The sequence below is a fragment of the Meleagris gallopavo genome, chromosome 8 (genome assembly GCF_000146605.3).
Source record: "Meleagris gallopavo isolate NT-WF06-2002-E0010 breed Aviagen turkey brand Nicholas breeding stock chromosome 8, Turkey_5.1, whole genome shotgun sequence".
NCBI classification, from domain to species: Eukaryota; Metazoa; Chordata; class Aves; order Galliformes; family Phasianidae; genus Meleagris; species Meleagris gallopavo.
The window spans coordinates 22,513,699-22,532,993 of NC_015018.2; the positions used below are offsets into that span (position 1 = coordinate 22,513,699).

The 19,295-nt window shown below is 47.6% G+C and overlaps 2 protein-coding genes across 3 annotated transcripts in view; one reads left to right on the forward strand and one right to left on the reverse strand.

Annotated features, from left to right (window-relative positions):
• Positions 1–4,667, forward strand: part of MFSD13A (major facilitator superfamily domain containing 13A) — a 12,392-nt gene extending 7,725 nt beyond the window's left edge. For both annotated transcript variants that reach the window (XM_003208112.4, XM_010714634.3), the window contains exons 5-9: positions 34–151; positions 1,121–1,217; positions 1,825–1,996; positions 2,579–2,772; positions 2,967–4,667. In XM_003208112.4, the coding sequence (XP_003208160.1) occupies positions 34–151; positions 1,121–1,217; positions 1,825–1,996; positions 2,579–2,772; positions 2,967–3,208 (823 nt within the window). In that variant the 3' untranslated portion in view covers positions 3,209–4,667. The remainder of the gene's footprint in view (positions 1–33; positions 152–1,120; positions 1,218–1,824; positions 1,997–2,578; positions 2,773–2,966) is intronic.
• A 1,898-nt stretch (positions 4,668–6,565) lies between these two features.
• ACTR1A (actin related protein 1A) overlaps positions 6,566–19,295 on the reverse strand; it is a 13,258-nt gene continuing 528 nt past the window's right edge. The window contains exons 2-11 of the mRNA XM_010714639.3: positions 15,215–15,279; positions 14,317–14,392; positions 13,413–13,538; positions 12,493–12,617; positions 12,141–12,357; positions 10,246–10,338; positions 9,388–9,562; positions 8,969–9,030; positions 8,561–8,601; positions 6,566–7,910 (exon numbers count right to left, since the gene is read on the reverse strand). Coding sequence (XP_010712941.1) covers positions 7,808–7,910; positions 8,561–8,601; positions 8,969–9,030; positions 9,388–9,562; positions 10,246–10,338; positions 12,141–12,357; positions 12,493–12,617; positions 13,413–13,538; positions 14,317–14,392; positions 15,215–15,279 — 1,083 coding nt within the window. The 3' untranslated portion in view covers positions 6,566–7,807. The remainder of the gene's footprint in view (positions 7,911–8,560; positions 8,602–8,968; positions 9,031–9,387; positions 9,563–10,245; positions 10,339–12,140; positions 12,358–12,492; positions 12,618–13,412; positions 13,539–14,316; positions 14,393–15,214; positions 15,280–19,295) is intronic.

The following is a 19,295-nucleotide window of genomic DNA, read 5'->3' on the forward strand; positions in this document are numbered from 1 at the left end:
TAACTTCCTCTCATCTTTCTCTTTTCCTTGTAGGCTATACGTTGAGAAACCCTCTGTTCCCCAGGAGAAGAAGATCACCCTGGCAGAGTATCTCCAGCAGCTCTCTCGGCATCGCAACTTCCTCTGGTTTGTCTGCATGAACCTAATCCAGGTAGGTGCAGCAGTGATGTGCTGGGATTCAGAGGATGAAGACTGGTTATGGCTGTTGGGCGATTCAAATGCATGCCAGTTTCCCAGGAAGGATGGGGAGTTTCTGATGTTTGCTTGCTTTCAGAGCCTCCTGCCTTTGCACACTGTAATTCATCAGCTACCTGGTAGCCACTGTCTCTGCTTGTGACCTGAGGACAGTTCCTGAACATTTGTGTGGTGCTCCCTCCTCTGCAGTGCAGGCTTAGTTACAGGGGACTGGTTGAGCTGTGCACATCCCATCTGGGATGCAGAAACACCAGGCCTGGCTTGTAATGGGAAGAGTTCAGGACTAAAGTTGGCTGGCTTGGCTTTCCTGAGGCTCATGTCAATGTTCTCACTATATCCAGCTGGATCTACCTCCTTCTGGCTCTTGCAATTTCTGTTTTTCATTCTCTTCATCGATTACTACTAAATGCTGTCAGCCTGCCCAGCTTTCCTGAGCTTAATGTGCTGAAATCAGAGCTCCATCTCCCCGGGGGTAATTGGTTCCCCTCAGGCAAGCTCTTAATGCTGGTTTGCATCTTTGTGTTTGAGCCTTGTAGCCTTCTTATTGTCACCCTCCTGGCTGCTGCTCCCACTTGCCTTGCCACTGCCTCCTTCTCCAGAACTTGGTGGCCACTGTTGTTACCTCCTTGCTGTTCCTTGTCCCAGCAGTGCTGTGTTCTGCATGTGTGCTCTGTGAGCTTGCTAGTGAGGAATGCTTCAGCAGCTGGGATGTGGTATTGACCCCAGGCAGCCCTGTGGTCTCAAAGCCTACCATGCTGTAACCTCCATAGCCAAGCTCTTGCTTTGCTAAAGTACTTGGGGCCCATGCTGCATGATACTTTGGCATAAGGCTCATCTCTTAAGATGAGAGTCTAGGGGGCTGTTAGCTTTTTTTGTTCAGTCTTACTACTGTTGCTGCTTACCAGTTTGTGCACTGCTTTCACAGGTTTTTCATTGCCACTTTAACAGCAACTTCTTCCCCCTGTTCCTGGAGCACCTGCTGTCAGACCAGATCTCTGTATCTACTGGATCCTTCCTCCTTGGTGAGACTCAGAAGGGACTGGAGGGAACAGCTGAGTTAGGGCCTGGCCTGAGTCTGGATTCTCTCTTTGTAAAATTCAGCTGGGGAGAGGTGTGCTCACAAACAGGTCTTTGGACTGTAAGATTCACACATGCATACACCTCATAAGCTTCCTTGGGACTTTTGAGTCTTCTTTCCTGGGCACAATAAAACTAATGTGGAGCCTTTTTCTAATGGTGGAGAGCATGATGTGCTGGGTCCTGGCCTAGACTCTGCGACTCCACATAGATATTTTTCTCAGTATGACGTGCCTGCAGATGCAGCTCAAAGATGCAGCAGGGAGCACAGCTCCTAATTTAGTGCCTCTCTGTGGCATACGGAATGCATCCAGGCTGCCTCAGGTCTGTGGCAGACATCCTGTAGGGCTATTGTCACCCTGGGAGGTGTGCGTGGGGGTGTGCGTGTGCGTGTGTGTGTGTGTGTGTGTATCTTAGGGATGTGGGGGGTAAGGTATTCTGCATCACCTGTCCTCCCATGTTGGCAACCTTTGTCCTCTCTTGGTATTGGTCCTGGGGGGATAGTGGATACTAAAACTCTCTCAAGCTACTTGTGCTGCTGTCTCTATTTAGGTGTTTCCTACATTGCCCCCCATCTCAACAACCTCTACTTCCTGTCCCTCTGCCGCCGCTGGGGAGTTTATGCTGTAGTCCGAGGACTCTTCTTCCTGAAGCTGGCTCTCAGTGTTGTCATGCTCCTGGCAGGACCTGATCAGGTGTATCTGCTCTGCATCTTCATAGCAAGGTATGCACGCAGCACTTGCCTCCCTTGCTCTCTGGCAGCTGGGAAGGGAAGTGACTTGTCCCCATTTCCCACAGGGAAGAGTAGCCAGGGTCACTGTGGCTTCCAGCTCTGGTGTCTCCCTCTAACAGCTCCCAGCTCAGGAGTAGTCAATGCTGAATCTGCTGGCTGTGCAGCCAGCAGTGAGGGAGCAGCAGTGTTCGGGCTCTGCTGTGTGAGAGGACAAAGACTTGGCGGGGCTGGTGGCTGCCTGGTAGCAGCCCATGCCAGCTGCTTAGCTGAGCTCCCGTTTTCTTCTGCAGCCTGCATGGAGTGATTGCCCTCAGGATGTGCTGCAGCTGCCTCTTAGTCCCAGCCCAGTATCTTGTCCCCAGGCCTCTCTGTGTGGCAGGTCCAAGGCATCACTGGAAGGCACACAAGGCTGTTATTGCTAGAAGTGTTCCTCTCCAATAACCAGGATTTCTGAAAGTGTTATTTTGAGTGTTAGGGAACCTTTCTAATCTCTCTCTCCACTTTCTCTGATCTCCCACTTACTCCTGTAACTTCTTGGTGCCTCTATTCAGTGCTTTGCCTGTTGTCCTGCAGCAACCGGGTGTTCACAGAAGGGACCTGTAAGTTGCTCAATCTGGTGGTGACTGACTTGGTGGATGAGGATCTTGTACTGAACCGCAGAAAGCAGGCAGCTTCAGCGCTGCTTTTTGGGATGGTTGCTCTGGTCACCAAGCCAGGACAGACCTTCGCCCCCCTGATAGGCACCTGGCTGCTCTGTGTGTACACAGGTAAGTGCCCTTGAGAAAGCATTGCAGTAGAAGAGGGCAGACTTGTGAGCTCAATGCCTTCCACAGTGTTTTGGGTGGATGCAGAGCTCTCTCACTTACGAAGCTGTGACTGGTCTCTGCATCTCCGAGCCCAGTCACTGGGAGAGAGGAGTGTTCCCAGTGTCCCATCTCAACAGACTGTTCTTCTACCCCAGGCTATGACATCTTCCAGCGTAACCCCTTGAGCAACGTGGTGAGTGCCCAGCCGAAGCTGGAATCTGGTACAGTCTTGGAGCCAACTCTCCGCCAGGGCTGCTTTTATCTCCTCGTCTTTGTTCCCATCACATGTGCACTGCTGCAGCTCTTCAGTTGGTCTCAGTTCAGTTTGCATGGGAAGCATCTGCAGATGGTGAAGGCTCAGCGCCAAGGCCGAGCACCAGAAATCAAAATGATCTAAGGGCATTTGTGCCCCTGGGGGTGCTTCTGTTTCCAGGCTGGTGTGGGACTGCTGGCAAAGTGAAGGGATTGCTGGCTGGGAAAGCCCCCATGTTTACAATTTAACTGTGATGTGCTGTGATGCTGATGTTTACTCATCCCAGGAGGTGGCCACAGAGAAAGCAGAGGAGTGTTGAGCATGTACTGGGCTTGGGGTAGGTCACTTGGCTACAGCAGTGAGAGCATTCCAGCCTTGCTGGTCCTAGAAAGCAGAATTCTAGGGCAGGGCTGCTGCACATGCTAGAGAGGGTTGCATCCCTGGTGTGATATTCTACCCTGGGCACACCTCTGATGACCCGCAGCCCCTCAGGCAGAGCAGAAAAGGGGGAGCAACTGGAAGCCTTTCCTCTAGAGCCCTGTAGTTTTTGGGAATGGAGGGAGAGGCTTTTCAGGGACCAGGTGACAAAGGAGGATTAACTTCAGGAGAAAAGGTGAGATGGGAAGACCCTGAAGGCTGTTCTCAGTAGCTGGTAAGACCTCTCTCACATTCAGTGCCATGGTTCTTCGACCAAATCTGCTCTTAGGTTTGTTTCTGGGACAGTATCTTGCACAGAATACACATGCTCCCTCCTATGTGGCCTTGCACAGGGAGGTGCTGGTCTCAGAACCTGGATGTCTCATGGCATCTTGTTGCTGGTGTTCATCCTTTCCCTCCCTAGCCCCTTACAGTCAGCACTATTACAGCAGTGCTTCCCATGTTAGCTGGTAGGTTCAGATCAGGGAAGGAGCCTGTAACACAGCAGACAAAATGCTTCCCTCCCAAGGCTGACACTGCTGCCTGCGTGAAGCAGCCTAGTACCTTTCTTTTTGCAGGTGGAGAGCACAGCTTGGAGACAGCAGGTCATGCTTTTGTGCCTTCTATTCCATTGAGAAGCCTGTTTGACATAACATGGGGCAGTCACAGGGTTGAGATTTCTCTTCTTGGGGAGAGAGACATCTTCTGTGCTTCAAAAAGCCCTGGTGATACATTTTTCTGGTTGCTGAGTGATGGAGCAAAGAGAGGGGGAAGTTTAGACTCTTCCTCTGTCTGGGAGCAGATAGGGCACGTGGTTACTCAAAGATCTCAAAATGAGGGAGTGTCTCCTCAGTCTTAGGGTTGCTGTGGGCAGGCAGAAGCAATGTGCTGAAGTAGGATGGGTAAGCACTCTGCCCTGTGCTTCCTGCAGGAGGTGGAGATTTGCTCACATTTCTGCTGTCACCATCCATTCTGTCACCTCCCAGGCCTTTTATACCAGGAGATGCAGCCCACAGATCTGCTATCTTGCCTCAGGGCATGGCTGCCTCCTATCTTGGACCAAGACATTTCTCTTGTGAGGCTCCTGTTGGTCTTACTGGTTCAATCATAAGTTATTTGTGTAGATTTTAACAAAGTTTGAGAATGATTATTCATTTCATAAATTAAATATGATTTTTTTTCTGTATTGCTGTGGTCTCATTTGAATTGGCAGCCACCCCATCTGGCCCAGTGTGGCCTCACCTAACCACATAAGGCCCCAGGTGCAGCCTCCCCTGCTGGGATGGGAGGGAAGTAAGAGCAGAGTTATTTTGGGATGCTGCTTGACCCATTTGCAGCTGGTAGACACTCAGGAATGTGCTATCTAATAGTGTCAGTATAAGTCTTTAAAACTGTGCCATGCACTGCTGTCTTCTCTGGCCTTTGCCAGTCTGTGGCTGAGAACCAGGTCTGATATGTTCCTGCTCAGTCACTTCCTAGCAGGTGGATCTGACACTTCTGGGTTCATGCAGTGGTACAGGGGTACAACCTATGGTGCATGGGAGAAAATGAGATTAATCAAAACAGTGGAGTGTGAAGTAGATGTCCCTTTCCAGTGAGACTGGGTGCTGGGGCTTTAGTCAGTTACTGCCTTTGGAGGAAGGTAAGTCACTTGTTCTTGCTGCTCTTGAAGACCCTGGGTGACACAAAGGTTGGGGGGAGGTGCAGGCCTGCACACTGAACCACATACCCATTCCCTCAGGCCTGTCCTGGGAGCAAAGCTTGCTGATAGGTTCTTAGCAAGCACCTGGGTTAGCACCAGCTCTGCCCATGCCAGCAGCATCACTCCTATCAACCCTGCTCAGCAAGGGCAGCCCTCACTACCCCCTTACGGTTGCTCTACCCTTCAACTGTTCTGTACCTGTCTGCAGTGACAAAGGCTTTGAGAATAATAGTCGTTAAGGAGAGCAGCTTTGGACTCTACCAGGGAAACCAGTTATAAGCCAGGAATGTCCTACCTCAGCACAACAGACTGATCAGGAAGGCAGTTTTGGACCACAGGTGCATTTTCATGCAGAGATTAGGCAGCAAGTTCTGTACAGGCAAGAGAAGTACACACTGTTACCTCCTTAAAAATGCAAATGGGGGAAGATGAGGCCAGGAGGCTTGAGGTTTGTATATGAATGACTTTATTTAAGTATGCTGGGCACCACCAGGCAACATGGTTTGGACAGTGTGCGAGGGAACAGTCAGGCAGATCAAATGAATGCTAGATTGGAGACGGCACCTTTCTGTCCGGTCACTGCAGTTTACAGAATGGAGCACTGCTGCTTCTGCAAGGCCAGCAGAGGAGCTGGGGAGGGCGAAGAAGAGATCACTGGCACTGCCTGGGGCACGTGATAGGTGAATAGAAAGGATTTTTTTTCTCTCTGCATGCTGCAGCTAATCAGCAAGACTGCCACGATCTTCTGTCGGAACAAGGCTGAGCATTGACAGCTCTTCTCTATCTGACTTGTTCTTACTTAAATACAATCTGTTCTGACAGGAGTAGGAGAGCGAGCAGTGTGGCCTCAGCTGGGAACAGACCACCAAATCTGCCTAGCTCCCTCCAACTTCTCTGAGCCCAGCAGTGAGCCCTGAGAATGTGCTTCCAGCTGGAGCAGCACACTACCTGCTTACATTCATGTCTGCTGGGGCAGCGCACCAGCTTCTGCCAAGCCTCTGTAGCAGGGCTGCTGCAGCCTTCCAGCTCTTTCCCTGTCTTGGCTCTGGAGAGTGACCCCAGGGTGATGTGTGGAAATGAAGAGAAAGGAGGGGAACACAGAGGAACTACCAGCAAGCAACTCCAGGCCCACTGCTAAAGCCAGGTACTGTAGAAAATCAGTGGTGAAGCAAATGAGCACCAAGTAATGCATAAGAACACTCAAGACTAACAGTGCCATAACCCAACACAAGCTGCTCTGGAGGCCTTCCAATCTCTGTAGAAGCAGCAGCTACAGAAGAGCAGCCAGTAGATGAGCAGAAAGGCATAAGCAGCTCAGTGGGACAGCAGAACACAGCCACTGCAACAACTTGCTGCTCACAACCCTGCTGCTCACATCCGTATACACGTACTAATACAATTTATTGTCCTCTCATGTAGTGTATTCATAGAGAACAGCAAAACTTCCTAAAAAACGGTTATTGAGTGCTGTAGCAGGGCTGACTAGTTATTATGCTAAGCATGTGTGCTGTAAACAGTGTTAACATAAAACAGTGGACAGCTGGATAACAGGTATTCAAAGAAGACCCAAAGAACAAGTCCCAGGTGCTATGGTCAGTATTTGAGATATCCTCAGAGATTTCAATAAATAAAACAATTCTTACATTACAATGCACCTTTCCAACTATTATTTTGCCCCCCAAATGGATGAAGTACACAAGAGTTATGCCTGGCTGAAAATACATGATTCCGTTGCCCTGACATGGCAGAGGAGGAGGGAAGCAGCCCCAACTCCTGCAGAGAAAGAACATGAAAGCTGTAAATCTTGGCAGTTGAGGGAGGACACTCAAGTGCCTTCACTACCACTCTGGGGCGCTTGCTTCCAGAGGAGAAAAAGTATTTAAAAGAAGGAACAAGAGAATAACCGTCTAGCATAATGAAAGCTGATTAGAGATTGCTTTGTTCTACTCCATGCAATACAAACTAAGTCCTATCACTATCTTCTCCAGCCGTGGCACAGACCCACACATCAGTCTGAGAAGTTACACACTCACACACACACACCAAAAAATAGTGGGGGCAACTGGGCTTAACTGTTAAGAATGTGCTTTCTCTTAATTTAAGAAAAAAAAAAGACATTAAAAACAACTTCAAAAGTCTACTGATGGTGGAGACACTGCTGAGGAAGAAAGTAGTTATGGGGCTTCAGCTTTGTATTTCCAGACAATCCAGGCATTGCAGTCAGGCTGACTAAAGCCTATGTGAGCAGGTTGCAGTGGTTAGCTCCTTTCTGACTTGCTAGGCAGATTCTAAGCTGTTCCCTTTGTTTTTCCTTACTTGTTTTACAGTGGCAAATGTGATCGTAACACAGAAACTAAGGAACTGAAATGAAAAAGGAAGGGGCCATTCTGAAGAAAAGCAGACTGGTATTTTATCCTTTCCATTAAAAAAAAACCAACAAAAATAAAAAAAAATAAGTAGTTAGTACTAATACAACCCTCCTGCTGCTGTTGTCTTTGCTCAGTGACATCGGGGCATGCTGGCGCACACACACACATACAGGCAGCTCTCAGACACTCGGACTCAGAAAAGCGAGTTTAGAACTGAAGTGAGTCTTCAGAGGAGACTGAGGATAGGTCCCAGGGCTAGAAGGTTTTTCGGTGGATGGCACGAGCTCCATCTTCTTCATATTCCTTTTTTGAAACCCACATTTTCTTAAAAGTATCCAGCGAGGCCAGAATAGAGCCACTGGGGAGAGACAGACATTATAGATTAAAGGAGAACATTGGGGACACTGTCACTACATCTCTGCAGGGAAAAGCTGTTTTTGCTGTACAACTCTTCCACACTTAAGAAAGGTGCCAAGGCTCCTGGTTGCCTACAAAAGAAATGCTCCCTGGACAGTCACCTCCCCTCCTGTTAGCCTCAAATGTGCTGGTATTACAGAGCCTATCACGAGCCACACTCTCACAAACAACACACTGACACTGCTGTAAACAAGCAAACTCTCTTCACATGGAATCTCACTGGTCTCACTTCCTAGGTTCTGGAGCTGAGTTTAGTTCTCCTGATGAGCAACGAAGATGTACACAAGAGGAGAAACATACCTACTGCCTCTGCCCTATGGAATGTGTTACAAATGAGCTTGTTCTATGTTAACGTGGATGTTAGGACTGGTTAAGACAGAGAAAATAGTCTCACAGGAGTCTTAAGGATGAAAAGAGCTAAGGGGCTGACAGCTTGAATGGAGGCTCAGTAACCAGGCTGGGCAGCACGTGGTTGAGGAGTAATGCCCTCCTGACACACCATAATAGCAGGAACAACAGTGGAAGTGCCAACAGGCTGCAATTCTCCCAGCCCTCATCCCACAGGAAGACCCACCACCATGCAGTACTTACCCAATCCACGTAGAATACAATCTCTCCTGAGGAGCTGATATCTAGGAGAAGAAGAGAGTCAGTCAGGACCACCTCAAACTACAGTCTGCTCCCCCTGGCATGCTGCCCTGAATTCCCAACAGCTAACACAGGTATGATCTCTCCCACTAAAAAGACACCCAGCAGGTCCCCCACAAAATAACCACTGTGAACCAGATCCTGAACAGAAATCATGCTGTCAGAGGAGCTACCTTCCCCACCATGAAAACAAACAACTGTTTATCACAATAAGGCTGTTACTGGTTTGAACCACGTGGCAGCTACACCCTTAGCAAGGTGTTTTTTTGTTTTTTGTTTTTTTTTTTAAGTAGGGCAAAGGTCACATAACAACACACAGTATGTGATAAACACCCAAGAGAATGCTCCTACCCTTATTTTGACATCCTTTGGAGCTAGTTTCTTCACTTCACTCAAGAGCCTATCACCAAAACCTGCACAAGACAAAAAAAAGCAGCAGTTTGAACCCTTCAAGCAAAATCCCAAGTTCCATCTACTTACAATGTGAACCTGTACAGTTGAGCAGGGTTTGAAAGGGAAAACTAGGACCTATCTGGAGATGTCTGCCTGTGATTAAGGGCTGATGGGCTCTGGCAGAGGATATCTATGTCCATAGGGACCAGATGTTATGACTAGGGCTCAGAAAATTAGGGAGTAGGGATCAGTCTCCTGCTTCTCACAGTAACTACCCTGAGAACAGAGTTGGACAAGTTGGGTGTTATCTCCCCTGTTTCACATAGGATGAGAAAAAGACGTAAGTTACAGCCCACTGAAAAACAAGAGACAGGAACCTTTGAAAAGTGTGGAGCCACCAGACAGCACAATGTTGGAGAAAAGCGTTCGCCTCAGATCCATGTCTGATTTTTGAATGGCAAAAACGAGCACCTCGTGGAGGCCTTCACATTCTTCCCCTATCAGGTCTGGCCGGAACAAGAGCTCCGGGGCACGAAAGCGGGCAGAGCCGATCTGCAAGGAGAGAAGTCAGCACAGAGGGGAGAAGACAGCGGTGTGGTACAGTTTGCTGTCTACAGCCTCGAGATTGTGTCTTTTTCTCTGAGATCAAACTTCAGAGAAACAAAGCTTTTTGGACATTCGTGCTACATCATTAGCTCCCAAATGGCCACCATATCGACCTACTTCTGGCAAAGGTGCCATTTCTATTCTGCAGATGAAAGAGATGAAGAAATTTGCTCAGCTCCATACAGCTGGTCAATGGCTGAGAAGTAAACGGATCCACCTCTGGTACTGGAGGTAAGACTTGTATTTCCTCTCTTTCAATCATTCTACAGAAGGCTCAATCTTTTAAAGAATATTCCCAAGTCACTCTTCAAACCAGTAGTTTCTGTTCATCTGGGCAGGAAAAAAGCCACATACAAAACCACAGCATAATTTACAGATACCAACCCACACTTCATACCTGATCCACATAAAGATTTACTAGATCACAATCTGCACTCAAACAGTTCTCAGATTCCATGGTCATGCTTTACTCCTACCCAAGAATTCTAGTAGAATTAGTAAGATTTCTAATAATGCTCTCCTTCCCTAAAAATTCTAGTGCCTCAGCTCAACAACCTGGGATGCATTTTGGTCTTTAAAATTATCCTCTCTCACCCCACATTGCATTAAATCTCCCATCTTTTACAAACCTCAATAGTGCTTCCATCTGGCAGATAGTACTGAGCCTTCTCAGTCTCCAGAGTCTCATCCTTCTGGGGGTTTATGGACAGATAGCAGGCACGCTGAAGAAGAAGCAGAGCCAGAAAGAGTGAGATGAGCAGGGTAAAGCCAAAGACCTCTGATAAATACTTTGCTCACTACAGAGACACCAATTTCAGTACTATTTTGTGTTGAGGAAAAGACCTTTTGGGTTCACATCAGGAAAAAATACCTTATCTGCTCTTCATACTACAGTTGGTCACTACTCTTCTAGCTTTTGTTTTCGTCTCTCACTGCTCAAGAAGTAATCTGCCTCTGCACTCATGGGATAACTATCTTGTGAGCACTTTCAACCTTTCATAGTGCAAAGCAAAGCAGGCACCAGAAACACCTTTAATGGCATTAACTACGTACAAAGGTGGGTTTAGGCAACTTAGCAAGAGACGGACAAAGGAGCATGAACAAAGTCTCTTGTTACATTTCAGAAGAAACAATAACTAATAGCTATCAGCAAAAATCTCCTAGCATAGCCTAAAGAGCTCAATTCCTATTGTTCACCACATTCTAAGTTACAGGAAAAAAACCCAAACCTTTTACTTTTCAAACTGCTCCAGCAGCCCATAATTTTTCTTACATAGGTAAGCTTTTCTATTCCAAATTGTTATCATTTGGGGATTTAAAATGCATCTAACAGAATCATAGAACAGTTGAGGTTGGAAGAGATCTCCCTAATGAAGCAGGATCAGCTAGAACAGGTTATCCAAAACCACATCCAATCACATTAGGAGCAATTCCACAGGGAGACAATCTACATCCTCTATTCTGGGCAACCTGTTCCACTGTTTGGTCTCCTTCAAAGAATCTGGGCAACAGGCAGAAGAGCTCTGATTCCTCTGCACAGCCACAATGAGCTACAGCCATGCAGAACAAGCAAGCTATTTCCATTACATTTTTTTTTTCCATTAGGTCACAGGCTCAAGAACAGCTCATTGATGTTCTCTAGTCTTGGCTGCTGGCACAGCCCAGAGTTATCTGAAGCAGTTAAAGCTTGTGATGGAGGCCAGCAGCATGGCAATAACTGACAGGTATCAGCAGTACTGATCTGAGTGTTGAAGGCACAAATGATAGGTAGCCCTAAGCTACACAAAGCCTTGCTGAAATCAGAGTGCAACCTGTCTGGCATGAGAATTGTGATGCCACAAAGCCATGGTGGGCAGTCACCAGCTGAGCTATAGTTCACTGTCCCACCTCTGTCCTCTTCTCTTGGAACACAAGAGAAGCCAAGATAACTGCTGCATAACTACAAGGCCACTAAACACTGCAGATGCCATTAAAAAAGAAAGCCTTTATAAGTATGAATGCCATGAGTGAATTATTTCCATGGAGAGAGAAAAACAGCAGCAATCCACTTGTGATTCCAAACTACCATAGATTTTCTAAGGTCTTTGCTTGAAAATACTAGCGAAGGATATCAGAACTGATAAAATTGCAGCTCGGTCACCCTCACATTAAAAAAAAAGCTTTCCTTTACATTCAGATGGAGCCTCTTGTGCATCAGTCTGTGCCTCCTGTCCTGTCACCAGACATCACTGAAATGAGTCTGGCTCTGTTTTCTTTGCTCTCTCCCTTCAGATATTAATATACAATGATGAAATCCTCCCTGAAATTCTACTCTCCAGGCTCAAGAGTCCCACGCCCCTTAATCCCTCCTCATATGAGGGATGCTCCAGACCCTTAATCATCTTTCATCTAGTCTCCCTTCGGTAGATAAAGGAACGAGTTTCAGAGCTAGGTAGGCTGGCACTTCCCACTACACTTTAGGGAGCGATGACTTCCAACAGGCAGAAATCTTTGTGGATAAGCACAGAAACAGACAGTATGTCACCTCCTTGATGGTCTTGACAATCTCAAACTCTGAGGTTGTGTGGAAGTCGTAGCCTTCCTTCCGGAGATAGAGACGCAGGAAGCGTGAGACATCGCGGCCTGCAATGTCAATCCGCATGATGGAGTGAGGCATGGCAAAGCCTTCGTAGATGGGGACCGCGTGGGTAACGCCATCCCCAGAGTCCAGCACCACTCCTGTGGTCCTCCCAGTAGCATACCTAGCAAAGGGACACGAGACAGACATTAATGTGGTCCTTCTCAGTTCGTTTTTCTGTTTGTTTATTTGTGGGGGAAAAAAGAAAAGATTTCAAGAAACATTTTGCAAGTGCACATCAAAGATGAGAGGTACTTACAGACTGAGCACAGCTTGCATGGAGATGAATAGTGCTGGAACATTGAAGGTCTCAAAAAACACTTCAGCAGCACGTTCTCTGTTCTTGCGTGGGTTTAGGGGTGCTTCTGTCAACAGCACAGGATGCTGGTAAAGAAAAGGAACCAAGATGTAATAAGCAGGATGCAGCTAGATGTATGCTCTCAAAAGCGGCTGCTTATTTTTCCTCTTTAGGAACCATTAGTACAATAGGATACATAGGAGGGACTAATTTCAGCTGCTGAGCTGTATTACACCACGCATAATCTCTACTAGGTTGGAGAAGCAATAGGGCGCTGGTCTAGCCATAAAGAAATCTCAGAGGGTCCACACTGTGAGTGACCCTTTGCCGGGAAGGATGATCAAGATCACTTTTTGTACCAAAAGGAAGAAAATTTGCCCCAAATACAGACAGCCTAAGAAAGGGTGAAAGCATATAGTCCATATTATATACAGGCAGAAGTATTCCTACACCAATGACACAACCTATTGCTTTCAGTCTTTTACTAACTTTTTGGTCAGCTCCCTCCAGAAAGCATGACTGTTTTTCTTCCTCTTTAGTTCAGATTATGTCACTGCTGAGTGGATATGCCTGATGTATAGACATAACAAGAAAAGTCAGCTGCACTTGGTGTAGAGCACAATCATTAGGGAGAGGGATTGAATAACAATCTCATTTTCAGCAAGTCAGATTTTGAGTCAGGCCAAATACAGGAGATCTGAGGAGAAATTCTGCTCGGACATTTCTTGTGTAGAATCTCATAAGAGGTGAAAAGAACATAACTGAACAACAGGTGAGTTTAGAAAGAAAAACAAAGGAAGTGCCTCTTGGAGTTCAAAGGCTCCTGGTGTTATGCACAGAAAGGAAACACACCGGTGCCTCTACACAGTGAGATATCTCACCTCCTCTGAGAATGTCTGAAGCTGATCTTTTGAATACACGTACTGCCAAATGCGCTCCATATCGTTCCAGTCCTTCACTATGCCATGTTCCATTGGGTATCGGATCGAGAGGAGACCTCTGTGCTCCTGAGCAAACAGAAACAATACAGCACACCTGTCACAAACTAACAATTTAATTTCTAAGCATTTCAACTACAAACTAATCTGACAGACTCAATTACTTTCAGTCCCACTAAGAAGTAACACGTCTCTAACATACACTACAAAGACTGAACAATAACCACAAGCATTTTTCCAGAGAAGAATTCATGAGAATTAACTAGGCCTTTTATACAAAGGAGGAACACGTTTGCAGAGCACTTTCCTTTCCTAACATGTTTTGAGCCACACAGACACCTATCAAATGTTATCTTTGTTCTACCAGCTCTGCCATGATGTAAAACATAGCAGGGTGATAGCAGGGAATGTAGTTCTGTGGGCTCACTGGAATTATGAGACCATGCTGACAAAAAGAAGCACTGTGGATAGCAACCTTCTTGTCCACACCAGGGAGATAAAAGGCAACCAACTAGGGTCCATTTCTAAAGTTCCCAGTCAAGAAAGTGGAGATGTAACCATACTTCAAAGTAGCCTAGAAAAAAAGGATAAGTACAAAAAGACTTGGGTAAATGGATTGAGACTAAGAGAAGAGGTCTGTGATCAGCAGGCTGATACAGGAATTTTGTGAAGCTTCCCATATCAGCTTGGACACACTTAAAAGAAGTGGCAGTCTATTCTGCTCTTCTGACCAACCCTGATATCAAGGAAGCACAGCAGTTAACATGCTTAAAGTGCAACTGCTACAGCTCTCTAACAGCAGCACAGCAAGATGCATGGAGATGTGAAGTAATACAGGTTTTCTTACCTCTGCCTTTGGACCAATGAAAATATCCCCTTCTAAAGCACCAGCCATAACACGAACGTGCTTTGGTCTGCCCACACTGGAACAGAGACAAGAGAATAAATGTTTCTAGAGAGACAACTCAGAAACATCCAACATTTTACTACCTTTTCTTCCTCTCAGCCCCAACCAGCACTTTCTAACAGCTGGAAAAGAGCCTCAGGGCACTACCAAGCGTGGACAGACTCAGGTTTGCTCTGTAAACTAATCCCAGAATCGGAAGCGAAGGGAGCAGATTGCAGACATTTCTGAAATAATGGGACATACGCCAGTTGAGTCTGGCCACACTTTCCCTGATGATTCAGGATTCCAACACTGCCTAGGGTAAACACGGCCAGATTGAGCAGTGGTCTGAGCAGACAGACCACACAGGTTTGCTTGACCCTATGTAGGTCAGCTGAGACATCTAGAGTCCCACACCCCACCTCACTATACAAACAAGTCTGCACTGCTCTAAGTAGCTCTTGATCCAGCAGTCCATCCAGCAGTCCTTCCAATAAACCTGTCAGAAAACTTTCAAGGAAGAACGGCAAGAATCAAGACTTCAGCCTACATGCCAAAAGGAGAGATTCACACCTCAAGACCCAACTTGGTCTTTTTTGACCCCATGTCTCAAGACTAAAGGATCCTACAGCTTTGGTTGGGGGATGACATAAAACATATTTTATGTTTCATTTTTTTTTCCCCAGAAAAATCTCCATGTGTTTAACAGTGGAGACCTTTTCTCCCTGCTGCTTCTGTACAGCAGGCAGAAAAAGCATAACTTGTTTCTCCTGCTATAAAATTGGACCACTCTTCCCCTCTACATATCTAAAAATGAATAAATGGATTGAGAACTGATCAAGACCAGCAGAGTACTTACTAGTTTGGAAAGCAGTATTTCGGTATCTGATCACCAGCGAAACCTGCTTTAATCACGCCTGAACCCTGTAGGAGAAACAAATACATGAGCTTATCATTCATTCAGAAATCTTCATAAATTTTAACAGAGTAGCATTGCCAAATCCTCTCCTTTTTACTAGGAATAAAGCTTGGAGAATAAATTCTCCAAGCGAGGTTAGGGGCGGGAAGGTGTCAGCAGATCAGCTTAGCCACTAGAGGGGAGTAACCAGCACCTTCCTGGCAGTGAAGCATCACACAGGGCACCAACTCCCAGGATGTCCTGGGAGTAGGCTGCATGAAACAAGCTGCAGTGAAGAACAGGGAAGAGAAATTCAAACAGGGAATAAGCTAGCTGGCAGTAAGGTGGCAGGTCACAGAAACCTGACCAGTAAAAACACTAAACAGGAGGGGAAACTAAACGGGTCTCGAGTCTGAAAGTCACAAAGATGCCACTCAGTCTGCAAGAGGACAGGCTGGAGGCTGGGAAAGTGGCTGACAGGACAGGGTTTGTTTGAAAGGGACAAAGAACAACTTGAGATCAGGCATGGCAGTCAGAAAGGAGCAAACCCAGAAGTCTTCTGCACCACACAAAGCAGTGCAGGCTGTGGGCACAGAGTGTTAAAGCAGCTGCAGGGAGGCCCTGGCAGAGACTCAGCACCGAGAATTCGGCACCACTGCTCCTGTCCCTGCCAGCAGCACCCATACACATCCCAGAGACCAACTGCCAGCCTAGGGCCAGGCTGAGCCTCACCCACTCCATTTCCCACCCATGCACAACAATCCTGAAGCAACAATGAGCTTGCAGGAACACGCAAGTTTTGGTAAGGAGCAGATTTCCATGGATAAGGCATTTCACTGCAAACCCAGAGTACCACAGGAGCAAGCTCTTCTATTCAATTTTTCTTAAAAGAAGAGTGCACTGGCAGCAATACAGGTGTACTTGCACTGAAACCAGTGACAGAAGAAGTGCCCATTCACTCTCAAGGGCTCTGCAGCAGAACTGCTCTCTTTCTGAGGACGTTCTCAATGTGTTTTAAAATGAACAGCAATGCATCTTCTCAACTGCTTCCCCCTTCCCACTTCTGCCTGGGTCAATATCACTCACACAGGTGGAGCTGTGCAGCTAAGCTCTGGCTGCAGGGGATGCTGAAGCCATTTGCTTCATGCTGAGGGAAGTCAGCAACCAGCACAGGCTCAGCAGAAAGGAACGTGGGGCAGCCAGACACTCGAGTACACAGTCCAGGGCCTTATTCACAAACTCCTTTTGTCAGCTGGTTCAGGTGAGCTGCACGGCTTTGCAGAGAGCAGGCATACCCTGCCACAAGAGCACAGGTGCTCCTGCCTAAAGACAGCCAGAATCAGGTTTGCAGAGACGTATCTGCAAAAAGGAGTACCAGGAACACTGGAAACTGGACATGGCTGGTTATGAAAGACGTAAGAGGGATGCAGTGCTGAAACCCCAAGCTGGCACCAGTCACAGTTCCCAGCATCTGCACTAACAGGCATAGGTGAAACAAAGAGCACTGTAAGAAGCCAGCCCCCCAGGCAGACACTCCCTTCCAACCAGTCACCTGAAAGCAAAGCCAGGAACAAGACGAACAATATAGTGATTTTCCATGTCACAGCTTATAAACAACATCATGCCTGGGAAATAATATCATCCTTTGTCAAGTCTCACAGTTGAAAAAATAAAAATAATAATGATAATGAATCAAATGCAGTAAGATAGGCACTATCAGAATGTTGTGCTCATTGAATATTTTATTCTAGCTAATGCTTGATCTTATGGCCAGCACAATCTGCTGCTGGGAAATGGTTTCAGGAGAACAATGATGCTCCTGTTTTAATGCAGAGAGCAAAACTTCCTTATAACAGGCCAAAAATTACCCTGCACATCCTGGTGAGCTTCCCAGCAAGTAAAATGCATTTTAAAGATTTAAGTACTGAAGTTCAAAGAAACTGAGTATGTCAGGTGCTCCAAACTCTTTCCTGGAGTTGGAGATGAAGGCTGCTCTGAGAAGCGATGGGAGGGGATCTGAGCACTGTTGTGCTTCCCAGTGCCTGCAGGCAAATCAAGCACAGACGTTTGCTATCTCTGCACTACAAAGACCCGACAGCATTTTCTGTCACAGCAGGCTGGGACTTGAGGGCCCTGTCTTGTTCACTACCTCAGTTCCCCCAGCCCATCCTCCCTTACACACACATACACGAGACAGGAGGGCGCACAGCCTCAAGAAGCCACCTGCAGCTCCCCAGCCCTGCTGAGCTAGCAGAAGCAGCAGTACCTTTCTGATCAGCTCCAATTCCTATCCTGCCTGAACTCCCAAGCACAAAAATGCAATGTCACCACAAGGCTTGGCCTGCAAGCGTTAAGGGCAGATCTCATAATCGTTTCATTCTGCAGCTCATACAGGGAGAAGAAGGCTCATTTACCAGGGAGGCAAGCAAAATTAGCTTTTGTAACACCAGCTGTTAAATTAAAAAAGAAGCAGTCAGTCTCCAGCAGCACAAGCCCTTCTTCAGGCCTGAAGCAGGGAGGGGGAGCAATCGTTGTGCTAAGTAATGAAGTCAGGATGAAATGAGATGGACTGCTATTATGTGACCCTACCACAACAAACTCATCCTCACAGTGCCTGGAAACAACTTCAGCGGCTAGCTGGTAACAGCACCGCAGCAGGTCAGCATTACTCCCCCCATTTCTATCAACAATCAGCCCGAGCTTTTCCTTCAAGTTTCCAACAATCTCCCTGTTGTGATTCCAGAGGAAGAAACAAAACTAAAGCTGCCTCAGAGAGCTCAAGTTGTAGAGAAGAATCGGATCAGTGATAAAGAGGTCAGAGGAACAACTGACTTGACCTGAAAAGATCTGCAAATCATACAGCTCACAACAAATGTAAGAGAATCATAGAATGTTTTAGATCGGAAGGGACATTATCAGCTCATTCCAAACTCTCTGACAGACAGGGTTGCCACCCACCAGATCAGGGTCCCCAGGCCCCATCCAACCTGTCCCTAAACAACTCCAGGCATAGGACAGCCACAGCTTCTTCGGGCAGCCTGCACCAGTGCCTCAGTTCCCTCTGAGTAAAGAATTTCCTCCTGGCATCTAACCCAAATCTCCTCTCTTTTAGTTTAATCATTCCCCCTTGTCCCATCACTATCAGACCACTTAAAAGTTGGTCTCCCTCCTGTTTATAAGCCTTAAGTACTAAAAGGCCACAATAAGATCACCCTGGAGCCTTTCTCTATAATAGAGGTGCTCCATCCCTCTGAGCATCTTTGTGGCCCTCCTCTGGACCCACTCCAACAGCTCCATGTCCTTCCTGTACTGGAGGCCCCAGACCTGATTGCAGATGGGGCCTCACGAGGGCAAAGCAGAGAAGAACAATCACCACAGAATTCCATAGAAAGGAAGGTGATGAAGGAAGCACAAACATCAGCCCTTTTACACAGCAGACTGTGAATCAGCACCAACGGGGCCAGAAGGGAGGAGTAGCAGCTTGTGCCTCACTGTTGCGGAGGAGGCTCCCGGGGATGTTCCACCCCTTCCCCCCTTCCCTCCTCCCACTTCTTCCGTCACTCTTCCTCCCGAAGGCTGCCACAGGGCTGCTCACAAAGGGCCCAGGACCCCATGTAACAGCTCTCATCCACCTCAACCCTGCAGTCCTGCCCCGCGCTGAGGCAGCACGCTGTTAGCGGTGACGGCCATCTGCACCGCCACACCCTGCTGTCAGACCAGTGCTGACGCAACCCGTCCTGGGAGCGGCTCCTCCGGGCGCACCGCCGGCTCGGGCCAGGGCCTGCGAGGCCATGAGGCACTGCGCGGTCACTGCGACGAGAGCCAAGCACGCCCGGGGCATGCCGGGAGTCAGGCCAAGCGGGGCCCGCTGCACGCCGGGAAGCAGCCCCATTGTCCCCCAGGCACAAAGCGGGGCCGCGGAGCCGGGATGCAGCCGCTGTTGACGGACGGCTCTTCCAGCCAATGGGTGCAGGTGTTCCCCGCAAGGGCGTGCCGGGAGGGGCCCCGCTCCGGCAGGTAGCGGCGGGGCATCCCGTTGACT